Source organism: Coregonus clupeaformis, unplaced genomic scaffold (genome assembly GCF_020615455.1).
Source record: "Coregonus clupeaformis isolate EN_2021a unplaced genomic scaffold, ASM2061545v1 scaf0376, whole genome shotgun sequence".
NCBI lineage: Eukaryota > Metazoa > Chordata > Actinopteri > Salmoniformes > Salmonidae > Coregonus > Coregonus clupeaformis.
In genome coordinates this window covers 97355-112525 of record NW_025533831.1, presented here as the reverse complement: position 1 = coordinate 112525, position 15171 = coordinate 97355, and the positions used below count along the sequence as shown (strand labels likewise).

Sequence of the window (15171 nt, the reverse complement as noted above, 5' to 3'; positions counted from 1 at the left end):
ACAGGCCGACCAGGTAAGCCTCGCTAGCCTCCTGCAGGGCCATCACGGCGGAGCTCTGGAAGCGCAGGTCGGTCTTGAAGTCCTGGGCGATTTCTCGCACCAGGCGCTGGAAGGGCAGCTTGCGGATGAGTAGCTCAGTGGACTTCTGGTAACGACGGATCTCTCTCAGAGCCACGGTGCCGGGCCTGTAACGGTGAGGCTTCTTCACACCGCCGGTGGCCGGGGCACTCTTGCGAGCAGCCTTAGTGGCGAGCTGCTTCCTGGGGGCTTTGCCACCGGTGGATTTGCGAGCGGTTTGCTTGGTTCTGGCCATGGCGCTGGGAGTATAGCCTCGAAATGCCTATGTGAAGTTTATAAAGCCGGCAGTGGCGGCTGCTGATTGGACACCATCTCCCCACCACCCCGATTGGCCCGTTGCGCAGGCCTCCTCCGTTGGCCATTGGACGCGAGGCCCGGCCTCTCCAAAATTCAAACTCCCGGTGCGCGCGCAATAGGACGCCGCCGGCCCTTTACGCGCAATAATAGTCGCCAAAGTCAAGAGTGACATCGACTAGTTACCGGAGTGTAACTCCAGTTCTATGAGTGGAGCGGAGCCCCATAGGGGAGCTATGCTCCTAGTGGTTTACCCTCTGCCCTAGGGCAGAACAGCCTGAAGCAAAATTATGCACACACCTACAGCCAATAGGAGTACAGGTGTCCCTATATAAGGAACCCCGTTCCATCAATCTGCCTCCCGAGATATTATCTTCAGCGAGACTAGAGAGGATCGGTAGGGCCTTAAGTCCTATGGGGCTCCGCTCCACTCATAGAACTGGAGTTACACTCCGGTAACTAGTCGTTCTATATCGTGGAGCTCCGCCCCATAGGGGAGCTATGCTCCTAGTGGTTTAAGGCGGAGCGAAACGCTCCAAAATGTACTCCCTGCCGAGCCTAACACTTCCCATTAAACATGAAAAATGTCAAGCCCAGCAATGGCTGCAACCAATTCCCGCCGTACTGTGACTAAAAACCCCTTGGGCGTCACAATATACCGCGTCATTGGTTATAGACCCGCCCCATCTAGCTCAAATGGCAATGCCAATGGCTAGTGGGCAGATCATCAGAATAGACGCCGTGCTAATCTGTACCAACAGATAGCCGTGCCTCAATATTCTGTGATAACACTATCGTCCACTAATGGAATGACATCAGTCATTCTACATTAAGTGTCCAATAGACCGCCTTACTCACTCTATGAATCCATAGATTAGTAGGCAGGAACAAAATATAAAGGTCATACTATCTGAATCAGATAGATGACCTCACATTCTGTCAGTTCAATACATGTCTCTATGTACTGACCCTGAGTCAAGAGACATGCCACAGATAGCCTTTCATCCAAAGCGGACCTGATAGAGACCTGTCTATCGTCCTGCTTCTCTTTCCTCTAGCTCAAGATTCTCCTTCAGCTATGCTGAGTGCAATCGAGCTTGAAAGTTGAAAAGCCTATTCCTGACATAACACGCTTTCCTAACCAAGGCGGACCTGATTGGAACCTGTCCCAGGTCCTGCTCTGTCCTCTTCTTTCTAGCTCAAAATCGCCTTTCAGCTCTGCTGAATGCCGACCGAGCTAAAGAGTTGGAAAAAACGTGCCCTAATATGTTCCTTCTAATACAAGCGGATTTATGAACATGGTCACAATCCTGCTTTCTTTCTCTGTTACTTTCTCAAGATCTCCCCTCAGCCACGCTGAGTACAGATCGAGCCAAAGAGTTAGAAGACATATCCAACAGATAGAAGCGAATAAAAGGAGACGGTGACGACCAAGACGCCGCTCTACAAATATCCACTACCTCTGTACCTCTGAAGAGGGCAGTAGAAGCTGCTACTCCACGAGTGGAATGCGCTTTAATACCCTGAGGCGGTTGTTGCCCCGCCGCCTCGTACGCCCGTCTCAATGCCTTCACAAAGCCAATGAGACAAACGCTGTTTAGAAAGTGGTCTACCCAATGCAGCCGCACCGTGACACACAAACAGCTGAGGCGATGACCTAATCGCTGCTGTGCGCTCAACGTAACACGCCAAAGCGCGTACTGGGCACAGACAATGAAGCTTTTTCTCACTCCTCTCCCCATGAGGAGGGGGATAAAAAGCCCACAATTCCACGGTCTGTGATCTATATGCACTGTTAATAACCTTCGCACAAATGCCGGGTTAGGACGTAACACCGCTCTGCTCAAATCGCCATTAATGGCAAGGCAGTCGGGTCTCGTCCGACAGTGCACTCAAATCACTGACTCGCTTAGCGGTAGTCAAGGCGAGCAACAGCGCCGTCTTGATAGACAGCATTTTGAGGGGTATTTGATTCAATGGCTCGAACGGCGACTTACATAGCGCTTCGAGAACCAAAGCCAAATCCCATCGGGGCAGCGTAGCTCTAGGCATTGGCCTAAGCCGTCGCGTTCCCAATAAGAAACGTTTCACTAATGGGTGACTGAACAGGTTTTTCCCGTTAAACCCTTCATGACCAGCTGAAATTGCCGCTGCAAACACTCGAATGGTGGCGGGCGATTTCTGCTTATCAAACATAAACTGCAGGAATGAGAGCACACTCTCTACCTGACAGCTCATGGGGTCTACGTCCTGTGTGTTACACCACTGTGAGAAAACATTCCATCTGCTTGTGTACATCCTGGAAGTGGAACTGGCCCTAGCGCTCTGTATGGTTCTGATCACTGCATCAGATAACCCACGGCGCCTCAACCTGTCCCGTTCAGGAACCAAGCCTTCAGTGGTTGGCCGATTATGGGCCACTGCCCTATCGCGCCTCCCGCCTGGCTCAACGCGTCTCGTCGATGTGGAATTGTCCAAGGTGGCACAATCAACATCTGACTCATCTCTGCAAACCACGGAGCCCCCGGGCGATCGGGCGCTATCAGTATCACTGTTAGCTCCTCTGATCTCACCCTGGCTAGCAGTGGGAGAATGCAAGACAGCGGAGGGAATGCATACAGGAGAACTTTCGGCCACGGGCAGTGCGCGAACGCGTCTCTTCCCAATGGCGGCTCGTCCTGTTGTCTCAGGGAGAACCATAGGGGACACTGCGCGTTCACACGTGACGCGAACAGATCCACCTCGGCTCTCCCGAATTGTTTCCAAATTTGGAGAACAATGTCTGGGTGCAGACACCACTCGTCGTCTCGAGGACCCCCTCTTGACATGAGATCTGCCCTACGTTCAAGTAGCCCGGAATGTGCGCTGCTCTCAACGAGCGAAGGTGCTTGTGAGCCCACAGCCACAATTCCTCTGCCGCCCTGTGGAGGGCAGGAGACCTGACCCCTCCCTGGCGATTTATGTGAGCTACTGTGGTCCGGTTGTCTGACCAAACCAACACATCGCGACCCCGAAGGGTAGACGCGAAGTGGTTCAAAACCAGTCGAACCGTTTCCAACTCCAAGAGGTTTATGTGCCGACCTGATTGAGGCCATGCACCACCTATCGCTTGAGACTGACATGTCCCTCCCCATCCAGTTAGACAGGCATCTGTATACACTGGAATGTAGGATGACACCTTGCCCATCGGGACTCCGTGCGTGAGAACGCACGGGTTCCTCCAATAGTCCAGGTCTGCTCTTAGCGAGAGAGGAACCACCACCAACCGATGACGTTGACGCACTGGGTCTAGTCTTAGTTGGGCGAACCACCGCTGTGTTCTGCGCATGTGCAGAAGCCCCAGCGGTACCACAGAGTGGGCTGCCGACATGAGACCCAAAAGTGACATGATCGATAAGCGCCCGTTACTGTGTGATTCGGACGACACTTCCTCAGGGCTAGTACCAATGCTGCCCTTCGAGGGTCCGAAATTCGCGCCCTCATCATTACAGTGTCTAGCTGTAGTCCCAGGTAGACAATCTGATGACTGGGCCAGGGTGCGCTCTTTTTCCAATTCACAGCGAACCCCAGACGCGTGAGATGAATCACTGTCTGTGTCGTGTGCGTGAACGCCAGCTCTGCTGACGGGCGAGAACCAGCAGGTCGTCTAGGTAGGCTAATATCCTTATCCCTTGACGACGCAGCGGTTCCAATGCCGCCTCCACACATTTGGAAAACGTTCGAGGTGCCAGGGCGTACCCAAACGGCATCCTCGTGAACTCGTACGCCACCCCCTTGAAAGGCGAACCGCAGAAACTTTCTGTGGCGAAATTGAATCGGCACATGAAAGTACGCGTCCTTTAGGTCTATGCTTGTACAAAAGTCTCCCTTCTGGACACATTCCAGTAGACGTTTTGTCGTCAGCATTCGGAAGGGCCGTTTGGTTATGCTCTCGTTGAGAATGCGTAAATCCAAAATCGGCCTCACTCCCCCCGTCTTTTTGGGCACTAGGAAATAGGGCGAATAGAGCCCTTTGTTCCTTTGCTCTCGGGGAACTACTGTGACCGCCTCCTTCGCCAAAAGTTCCGTGATCTCTGATATCAGAGCGGCTACTTTGTCCGGCGTTTTCATCACCGTTTCCACCACTCCCCGAAACGGGGGGTGGGGTCGATGGAATTGGAGGGCATAACCCTTCTCTAACGTCTGTTCTAGCCAGCGTGAGAGGGTACAGCTTCGTTGCCACTGCCAGCAATGCAGAGAAAGCGGACGTGCACGAAGCTCTTTTACGTCCAGTAGGAAGGACCTGTATTCCTCTATGGCCCTTGCCGCCGCTATTCCCCAGCACTGAGTTGGTGGAATAGCCCAGGGGGCCCCCTCGAAAGGGAGAGGAAACATCAGCTGGTTCGTGAATCGGAGGCCTTGATACGTTAGTTACGCCCGTAACTCCAGTAATCCGGCCCTCCGTGAACGCAGCACGGTTCTGAACTGCGCTGTCTGAGGCATTAACCTGAGACGGCGCGCTCTCCCCGGATAGCGATTGCGTCATCACGTCATTGTCTGACTGAGACTGCCGCTTGCCATGAGACCCATCCATTACAGTACTCATCTGAGTCTGAAAGGTGTAATCTCTGACTGGTACCACACGGTGGTGCCATAACACCTCTTTACTGGTCTCATGCGGCTGCTCAACAACACACTCAGTGAGTGGTGGGCTGCGCTCAGAGCCCTGGGTATTGCTACGTTCATGATAGACCGGAGGCGTCCATACCTTGATTACACTTGTAACTCTGGTATTCCCGCTCTCCGTGAACGTCGCACGGGTCTGAACTGCGCCGGCTGAGGCATTAGCCTGCAGCAAGGCGTTCTTCCCGGCTAGCGGCTGCGCCTTCATGTCACATTGGGACAGAGACAGCTGCCTGCTATGAGAGACCTTTACTACAGAGCTCCTAGGAGTCTGTAGTAAGAGATCTTTATTAGGTGAGCTAAGGCTGCGCCTTGCTACCTCTTCCCTTTTCCTCTCCTGAGCGCGCTCAGCAACGCACTCTGGGTGGGTTGAGCTACACTCAGGATGGTGAGGGGGTGCCATAGAACGTGAAGTGTTCTGTACCTTATGGAATACGTGTCTTTCTTTGACAATGTCAGTGAGACTCCGCTCTTTATTCACATAATTACACACAATGCCCTCCACGCCCTGAACAGTGGGGTGGGGGGGAACAGTAGGCCCCTCTGCGTCACGCGCCGGGCCGTCCTCTGCTCTCTCCCCCTCGCCTCGTCAGAGATGCCGCCTCTTTTGGGAGACCTTCTGGTGCTGCCAGGCTGGCTTCTGGACGACCTCTCTCGCCGGCGGAACCGACGCCGTCACCGTCGCTGCTGGAGGGGCCGAGCCCGCTCTCCTGCCGCCTGGGGTGTGCGCCTGTCGCCTGGCCCTTCGCCTCCCAGCGGATTTACTGGGGGCGTTAGAGGTGGACGGGTTGGCTGGGGCTCTGCTGGCCTTCATTGCCAGCGGCAAATGCTTCGCCAGGTGCCTCCTCTCCTCGTCCAGCTTGGCGATGCGCTCTGTGGCGTCCTTCACAGCGAGGCCAAATAGGCCTTCGCTGGAGACGGGGCGTTGAGCAAGGATGCTCTGTCGGTCTCCTTCATAGCCGTCATCGACAGCCAGAGGTGCCGCTCCGTGACCACCGAGGTGGCCATGGTCCTGCCCGCACATATAGCGACCGCTTGCGTCAGGTGGAGGATGGCTCCGGAAATCCTGGAGGCCTCCTCCACTTCCTCGCTGGTCATCTCAGACCTGCCCGTTGTGAGACGGGACAGGGAGGCCGCGAGGAGGGCGATGTTGTTCGCCGCCGCAACGCTCTGGGCTCCCAGCGTGAAGGATTTCTCAGCCAACTGGGCTGTGAACCTGTCCTTCTGTGCTGGCAGGGTGGCCTTCTTGGAGGCTGCCCAGGGACTCGAACCCGGCACTAGGAACGCCGTCATGGCGCCCTCGAGCCTGGGGATTCCCCTAGCCGCCCACTCATATCCAGCCACTCTGGTGAATGGGGTGTACACTCTGGCCGGCGAACGCGCCGCCAGAGGTGCCCCCCACGAGCCCTCGACATATTTGCCAAGAGAGGGCAAGGCTGGAGCCATTGGCTCAGCCGCCCTTCTCGGCTTGGAGTAGGGCCGCCCTCCATCAAATCCACCTCCATCGGAGGGGGAGGTGGGGGGCAGCGCAATCTCCAGTCGAGTGGCCGCCTTCTCAATGAGTTCGGGAAAGTCCGAACGCAGAGAGGCAGCCGCCGAAGGACAGAGCCTCTGACCTAACAGAGCTCATGTCTTCCTCGCACAGGGAACCTTCAGACCTCACGCTTCCCGATGGAAAGGGGGTCTTAAAGGCTGGCGCCAGAGCTCTGGCTTGCCCCACTGGGACATCCGGCTCGGCGCTCTCCCCGTCATCCTCTGATTCCGCACTGCCCGCTGATGCCTCTGAGCCAGAGGCGAGCACGGACATTGCATCATCAAGAGGGACATCCTCCTTGAAAACGCCCAGCGCTGCTTTCTCTCCTTCATAGGAAGGAGAGCGCAGGAGGCGCAATTAGGAGGGTCGCCGAGACCATCCTTGGCATGCAGCGGTCCCAAACACACGAAACATAGGTCGTGGGGGGTCCGTGGTTGCCATGGAGGTACAGCGGCACAGGGCCCTGAAAAGGGCCTTTGGGGGTGGATAACTTGGCGTGCTCATTTAGAAGACGTTGACGGCTGGCAGTCAACGACGAAATTCTTCTTGAGTCTTCTAGGCTTCTTCACTCTAGTCCAGTCGCTGAAGATAATGGGAGGCAGATTGATGGAACGGGGTTCCTTATATAGGGACACCTGTACTCCTATTGGCTGGGTGTGTGCATAAATTTGCTTCAGGCTGTTCTGCCCTAGGGCAGAGGGTAAACGACTAGGAGTGTAACTCCAGTTCTATGAGTGGAGCGGAGCCCCCATAGGGGAGCTATGCTCCTAGTGGTTTACCCTCTGCCCTAGGGCAGAACAGCCTGAAGCAAATTTATGCACACACCTACAGCCAATAGGAGTACAGGTGTCCCTATATAAGGAACCCCGTTCCATCAATCTGCCTCCCGAGATATTATCTTCAGCGAGACTAGAGAGGATCGGTAGGGCCTTAAGTCCTATGGGGCTCCGCTCCACTCATAGAACTGGAGTTACACTCCGGTAACTAGTCGTTCTATATCGTGGAGCTCCGCCCATAGGGGAGCTATGCTCCTAGTGGTTTAAGGCGGAGCGAAACGCTCCAAAATGTACTCCCCTGCCGAGCCTAACACTTCCCATTAAAAAATGAAAAATGGTCAAGCCCAGCAATGGCTGCAACCAATTCCCGCCGTACTGTGACTAAAAACCCCTTGGGCGTCACAATATACCGCGTCATTGGTTATAGACCCGCCCCATCTAGCTCAAATGGCAATGCCAATGGCTAGTGGGCAGATCATCAGAATAGACGCCGTGCTAATCTGTACCAACAGATAGCCGTGCCTCAATATTCTGTGATAACACTATCGTCCACTAATGGAATGACATCAGTCATTCTACATTAAGTGTCCAATAGACCGCCTTACTCACTCTATGAATCCATAGATTAGTAGGCAGGAACAAAATATAAAGGTCATACTATCTGAATCAGATAGATGACCTCACATTCTGTCAGTTCAATACATGTCTCTATGTACTGACCCTGAGTCAAGAGACATGCCACAGATAGCCTTTCATCCAAAGCGGACCTGATAGAGACCTGTCTATCGTCCTGCTTCTCTTTCCTCTAGCTCAAGATTCTCCTTCAGCTATGCTGAGTGCAATCGAGCTTGAAAGTTGAAAAGCCTATTCCTGACATAACACGCTTTCCTAACCAAGGCGGACCTGATTGGAACCTGTCCCAGGTCCTGCTCTGTCCTCTTCTTTCTAGCTCAAAATCGCCTTTCAGCTCTGCTGAATGCCGACCGAGCTAAAGAGTTGGAAAAAACGTGCCCTAATATGTTCCTTCTAATACAAGCGGATTTATGAACATGGTCACAATCCTGCTTTCTTTCTCTGTTACTTTCTCAAGATCTCCCCTCAGCCACGCTGAGTACAGATCGAGCCAAAGAGTTAGAAGACATATCCAACAGATAGAAGCGAATAAAAGGAGACGGTGACGACCAAGACGCCGCTCTACAAATATCCACTACCTCTGTACCTCTGAAGAGGGCAGTAGAAGCTGCTACTCCACGAGTGGAATGCGCTTTAATACCCTGAGGCGGTTGTTGCCCCGCCGCCTCGTACGCCGTCTCAATGCCTTCACAAAGCCAATGAGACAAACGCTGTTTAGAAAGTGGTCTACCCAATGCAGCCGCACCGTGACACACAAACAGCTGAGGCGATGACCTAATCGCTGCTGTGCGCTCAACGTAACACGCCAAAGCGCGTACTGGGCACAGACAATGAAGCTTTTTCTCACTCCTCTCCCCATGAGGAGGGGGATAAAAAGCCCACAATTCCACGGTCTGTGATCTATATGCACTGTTAATAACCTTCGGCACAAATGCCGGGTTAGGACGTAACACCGCTCTGCTCAAATCGCCATTAATGGCAAGGCAGTCGGGTCTCGTCGACAGTGCACTCAAATCACTGACTCGCTTAGCGGTAGTCAAGGCGAGCAACAGCGCCGTCTTGATAGACAGCATTTTGAGGGGTATTTGATTCAATGGCTCGAACGGCGACTTACATAGCGCTTCGAGAACCAAAGCCAAATCCCATCGGGGCAGCGTAGCTCTAGGCATTGGCCTAAGCCGTCGCGTTCCCAATAAGAAACGTTTCACTAATGGGTGACTGAACAGGTTTTTCCCGTTAAACCCTTCATGACCAGCTGAAATTGCCGCTGCAAACACTCGAATGGTGGCGGGCGATTTCTGCTTATCAAACATAAACTGCAGGAATGAGAGCACACTCTCTACCTGACAGCTCATGGGGTCTACGTCCTGTGTGTTACACCACTGTGAGAAAACATTCCATCTGCTTGTGTACATCCTGGAAGTGGAACTGGCCCTAGCGCTCTGTATGGTTCTGATCACTGCATCAGATAACCCACGGCGCCTCAACCTGTCCCGTTCAGGAACCAAGCCTTCAGTGGTTGGCCGATTATGGGCCACTGCCCTATCGCGCCTCCCGCCTGGCTCAACGCGTCTCGTCGATGTGGAATTGTCCAAGGTGGCACAATCAACATCTGACTCATCTCTGCAAACCACGGAGCCCCCGGGCGATCGGGCGCTATCAGTATCACTGTTAGCTCCTCTGATCTCACCCTGGCTAGCAGTGGGAGAATGCAAGACAGCGGAGGGAATGCATACAGGAGAACTTTCGGCCACGGGCAGTGCGCGAACGCGTCTCTTCCCAATGGCGGCTCGTCCTGTTGTCTCAGGGAGAACCATAGGGGACACTGCGCTTCACACGTGACGCCGAACAGATCCACCTCGGCTCTCCCGAATTGTTTCCAAATTTGGAGAACAATGTCTGGGTGCAGACACCACTCGTCGTCTCGAGGACCCCCTCTTGACATGAGATCTGCCCCTACGTTCAAGTAGCCCGGAATGTGCGCTGCTCTCAACGAGCGAAGGTGCTTGTGAGCCCACAGCCACAATTCCTCTGCCGCCCTGTGGAGGGCAGGAGACCTGACCCCCTCCCTGGCGATTTATGTGAGCTACTGTGGTCCGGTTGTCTGACCAAACCAACACATCGCGACCCCGAAGGGTAGACGCGAAGTGGTTCAAAACCAGTCGAACCGTTTCCAACTCCAAGAGGTTTATGTGCCGACCTGATTGAGGCCATGCACCACCTATCGCTTGAGACTGACATGTCCCTCCCCATCCAGTTAGACAGGCATCTGTATACACTGGAATGTAGGATGACACCTTGCCCATCGGGACTCCGTGCGTGAGAACGCACGGGTTCCTCCAATAGTCCAGGTCTGCTCTTAGCGAGAGAGGAACCACCACCAACCGATGACGTTGACGCACTGGGTCTAGTCTTAGTTGGGCGAACCACCGCTGTGTTCTGCGCATGTGCAGAAGCCCCCAGCGGTACCACAGAGTGGGCTGCCGACATGAGACCCAAAAGTGACATGATCGATAGCGCCGTTACTGTGTGATTCGGACGACACTTCCTCAGGGCTAGTACCAATGCTGCCCTTCGAGGGTCCGAAATTCGCGCCCTCATCATTACAGTGTCTAGCTGTAGTCCCAGGTAGACAATCTGATGACTGGGCCAGGGTGCGCTCTTTTTCCAATTCACAGCGAACCCCAGACGCGTGAGATGAATCACTGTCTGTGTCGTGTGCGTGAACGCCAGCTCTGCTGACGGGCGAGAACCAGCAGGTCGTCTAGGTAGGCTAATATCCTTATCCCTTGACGACGCAGCGGTTCCAATGCCGCCTCCACACATTTGGAAAACGTTCGAGGTGCCAGGGCGTACCCAAACGGCATCCTCGTGAACTCGTACGCCACCCCTTGAAAGGCGAACCGCAGAAACTTTCTGTGGCGAAATTGAATCGGCACATGAAAGTACGCGTCCTTTAGGTCTATGCTTGTACAAAAGTCTCCCTTCTGGACACATTCCAGTAGACGTTTTGTCGTCAGCATTCGGAAGGGCCGTTTGGTTATGCTCTCGTTGAGAATGCGTAAATCCAAAATCGGCCTCACTCCCCCGTCTTTTTGGGCACTAGGAAATAGGGCGAATAGAGCCCTTTGTTCCTTTGCTCTGGGGAACTACTGTGACCGCCTCCTTCGCCAAAAGTTCCGTGATCTCTGATATCAGAGCGGCTACTTTGTCCGGCGTTTTCATCACCGTTTCCACCACTCCCCGAAACGGGGGTGGGGTCCGATGGAATTGGAGGGCATAACCCTTCTCTAACGTCTGTTCTAGCCAGCGTGAGAGGGTACAGCTTCGTTGCCACTGCCAGCAATGCAGAGAAAGCGGACGTGCACGAAGCTCTTTTACGTCCAGTAGGAAGGACCTGTATTCCTCTATGGCCCTTGCCGCCGCTATTCCCCAGCACTGAGTTGGTGGAATAGCCCAGGGGGGGCCCCCCTCGAAAGGGAGAGGAAACATCAGCTGGTTCGTGAATCGGAGGCCTTGATACGTTAGTTACGCCCGTAACTCCAGTAATCCGGCCCTCCGTGAACGCAGCACGGTTCTGAACTGCGCTGTCTGAGGCATTAACCTGAGACGGCGCGCTCTCCCCGGATAGCGATTGCGTCATCACGTCATTGTCTGACTGAGACTGCCGCTTGCCATGAGACCCATCCATTACAGTACTCATCTGAGTCTGAAAGGTGTAATCTCTGACTGGTACCACACGGTGGTGCCATAACACCTCTTTACTGGTCTCATGCGGCTGCTCAACAACACACTCAGTGAGTGGTGGGCTGCGCTCAGAGCCCTGGGTATTGCTACGTTCATGATAGACCGGAGGCGTCCATACCTTGATTACACTTGTAACTCTGGTATTCCCGCTCTCCGTGAACGTCGCACGGGTCTGAACTGCGCCGGCTGAGGCATTAGCCTGCAGCAAGGCGTTCTTCCCGGCTAGCGGCTGCGCCTTCATGTCACATTGGGACAGAGACAGCTGCCTGCTATGAGAGACCTTTACTACAGAGCTCCTAGGAGTCTGTAGTAAGAGATCTTTATTAGGTGAGCTAAGGCTGCGCCTTGCTACCTCTTCCCTTTTCCTCTCCTGAGCGCGCTCAGCAACGCACTCTGGGTGGGTTGAGCTACACTCAGGATGGTGAGGGGGTGCCATAGAACGTGAAGTGTTCTGTACCTTATGGAATACGTGTCTTTCTTTGACAATGTCAGTGAGACTCCGCTCTTTATTCACATAATTACACACAATGCCCTCCACGCCCTGAACAGTGGGGTGGGGGGGAACAGTAGGCCCCTCTGCGTCACGCGCCGGGCCGTCCTCTGCTCTCTCCCCCTCGCCTCGTCAGAGATGCCGCCTCTTTTGGGAGACCTTCTGGTGCTGCCAGGCTGGCTTCTGGACGACCTCTCTCGCCGGCGGAACCGACGCCGTCACCGTCGCTGCTGGAGGGGCCGAGCCCGCTCTCCTGCCGCCTGGGGTGTGCGCCTGTCGCCTGGCCCTTCGCCTCCCAGCGGATTTACTGGGGGCGTTAGAGGTGGACGGGTTGGCTGGGGCTCTGCTGGCCTTCATTGCCAGCGGCAAATGCTTCGCCAGGTGCCTCCTCTCCTCGTCCAGCTTGGCGATGCGCTCTGTGGCGTCCTTCACAGCGAGGCCAAATAGGCCTTCGCTGGAGACGGGGCGTTGAGCAAGGATGCTCTGTCGGTCTCCTTCATAGCCGTCATCGACAGCCAGAGGTGCCGCTCCGTGACCACCGAGGTGGCCATGGTCCTGCCCGCACATATAGCGACCGCTTAGCGTCAGGTGGAGGATGGCTCCGGAAATCCTGGAGGCCTCCTCCACTTCCTCGCTGGTCATCTCAGACCTGCCCGTTGTGAGACGGGACAGGGAGGCCGCGAGGAGGGCGATGTTGTTCGCCGCCGCAACGCTCTGGGCTCCCAGCGTGAAGGATTTCTCAGCCAACTGGGCTGTGAACCTGTCCTTCTGTGCTGGCAGGGTGGCCTTCTTGGAGGCTGCCCAGGGACTCGAACCCGGCACTAGGAACGCCGTCATGGCGCCCTCGAGCCTGGGGATTCCCCTAGCCGCCCACTCATATCCAGCCACTCTGGTGAATGGGGTGTACACTCTGGCCGGCGAACGCGCCGCCAGAGGTGCCCCCCACGAGCCCTCGACATATTTGCCAAGAGAGGGCAAGGCTGGAGCCATTGGCTCAGCCGCCCTTCTCGGCTTGGAGTAGGGGCCGCCCTCCATCAAATCCACCTCCATCGGAGGGGGAGGTGGGGGCAGCGCAATCTCCAGTCGAGTGGCCGCCTTCTCAATGAGTTCGGGAAAGTCCGAACGCAGAGAGGCAGCCGCGAAGGACAGAGCCTCTGACCTAACAGAGCTCATGTCTTCCTCGCACAGGGAACCTTCAGACCTCACGCTTCCCGATGGAAAGGGGGGTCTTAAAGGCTGGCGCCAGAGCTCTGGCTTGCCCCACTGGGACATCCGGCTCGGCGCTCTCCCCGTCATCCTCTGATTCCGCACTGCCCGCTGATGCCTCTGAGCCAGAGGCGAGCACGGACATTGCATCATCAAGAGGGACATCCTCCTTGAAAACGCCCAGCGCTGCTTTCTCTCCTTCATAGGAAGGAGAGCGCAGGAGGCGCAATTAGGAGGGTCGCCGAGACCATCCTTGGCATGCAGCGGTCCCAAACACACGAAACATAGGTCGTGGGGGTCCGTGGTTGCCATGGAGGTACAGCGGCACAGGGCCCTGAAAAAGGGCCTTTGGGGGTGGATAACTTGGCGTGCTCATTTAGAAGACGTTGACGGCTGGCAGTCAACGACGAAATTCTTCTTGAGTCTTCTAGGCTTCTTCACTCTAGTCCAGTCGCTGAAGATAATGGGAGGCAGATTGATGGAACGGGGTTCCTTATATAGGGACACCTGTACTCCTATTGGCTGTAGGTGTGTGCATAATTTTGCTTCAGGCTGTTCTGCCCTAGGGCAGAGGGTAAACCACTAGGAGCATAGCTCCCCTATGGGGCGGAGCTCCACGATATAGAACCACTAGGAGCATAGCTCCCCTATGGGGCGGAGCTCCACGATATAGAACTTATAGGCACGTGTAATCTAATGCTAGCCTGCTATGGCAAACGAGGCCTAGTAGGTGTAGTTGTTCATGCAAGGCCTCATGTGGGCACAGAATGTCGAAATAGTTGTGTATACACCCACTCAATGTATTGCGGTCATAGAAAGGTACTTTGCGCTTTTGGAGAGCTAGGTGGTTGGCTCTTAAAAGAGCCTTTGGGGGTTGAGTAGTCAAGTTGAAGTCGCAGTAGCGAATTTACTTGGCTTTGACTGCCTTCTCTGTCTTCTTGGGGAGTAGCACTGCCTGGATGTTGGGCAACACACCACCCTGAGCGATGGTCACACCGCCGAGCAGTTTGTTCAGCTCCTCGTCGTTACGGACGGCCAGCTGCAGGTGACGGGGGATGATACGAGTCTTCTTGTTGTCACGGGCAGCGTTGCCGGCCAACTCCAGGATCTCAGCAGTCAGGTACTCGAGCACGGCGGCCAGGTAGACTGGTGCGCCAGCGCCCACACGCTCGGCGTAGTTGCCTTTGCGCAGCAGCCTGTGCACACGGCCCACGGGGAACTGGAGACCAGCACGGGATGAACGGGTCTTTGCCTTCGCCCTGGCCTTGCCTCCGGTTTTGCCTCTTCCGCTCATATTGGTAGCTTGAGAAAGTCACAGAAAGTCTGAATGAGCCGCTCGCCACTTCGAGAGCCGTACATATACCTCGCCACAAGAGGCAACGATTGGCCACCGGGCCGGTGTGGCCTTATCCAATTGGAGCGAGGGACAGACGGACGGACAGACAGCTCTAAGCCGGTTCCCACCCACAGGCAGCGAGTGAGAGGCTACTTTGTTTCCCTCCGACTTTGTTACTTTGTGTCATTTCGCGTGAGCGCCAAATGAAATCCTCACATTATTTCTCTCCAAATGGGAAACAAACAGCTGGTGAGGGTGCACTCTTGAGTTTGAAATCGAAGCCACTATAGTATTGTTATTGTTGTTACATGGCACTTGTAACACATCACAGCAGCCTGCCTCTGAACGGGAATAGCCCAGTGGCTCATATATAAAAATGGCTGGTGAGGGTGCACTCGTGAGGTCGAATTTCTAA

The 15171-nt window shown here is 54.9% G+C and overlaps 1 protein-coding gene across 1 annotated transcript; it reads right to left on the bottom strand.

Annotated features, from left to right (window-relative positions):
* Positions 1 to 14164: 14164 nt before the first annotated feature.
* LOC121558496 (histone H2A) lies at positions 14165 to 14844 on the bottom strand. Its single transcript, XM_045215135.1, has one exon. It carries the CDS (start codon positions 14712 to 14714, stop codon positions 14328 to 14330), a length of 387 nt encoding a protein of 128 aa, XP_045071070.1. The 5' UTR covers positions 14715 to 14844; the 3' UTR covers positions 14165 to 14327.
* Positions 14845 to 15171: the final 327 nt, after the last annotated feature.

What these genes read in the sequence shown, in the direction of transcription:
- LOC121558496 (XM_045215135.1), bottom strand. Translation starts at nt 14,714, where the DNA reads ATGAGCGGAAGAGGCAAAACCGGAGGCAAGGCCAGGGCGAAGGCAAAG.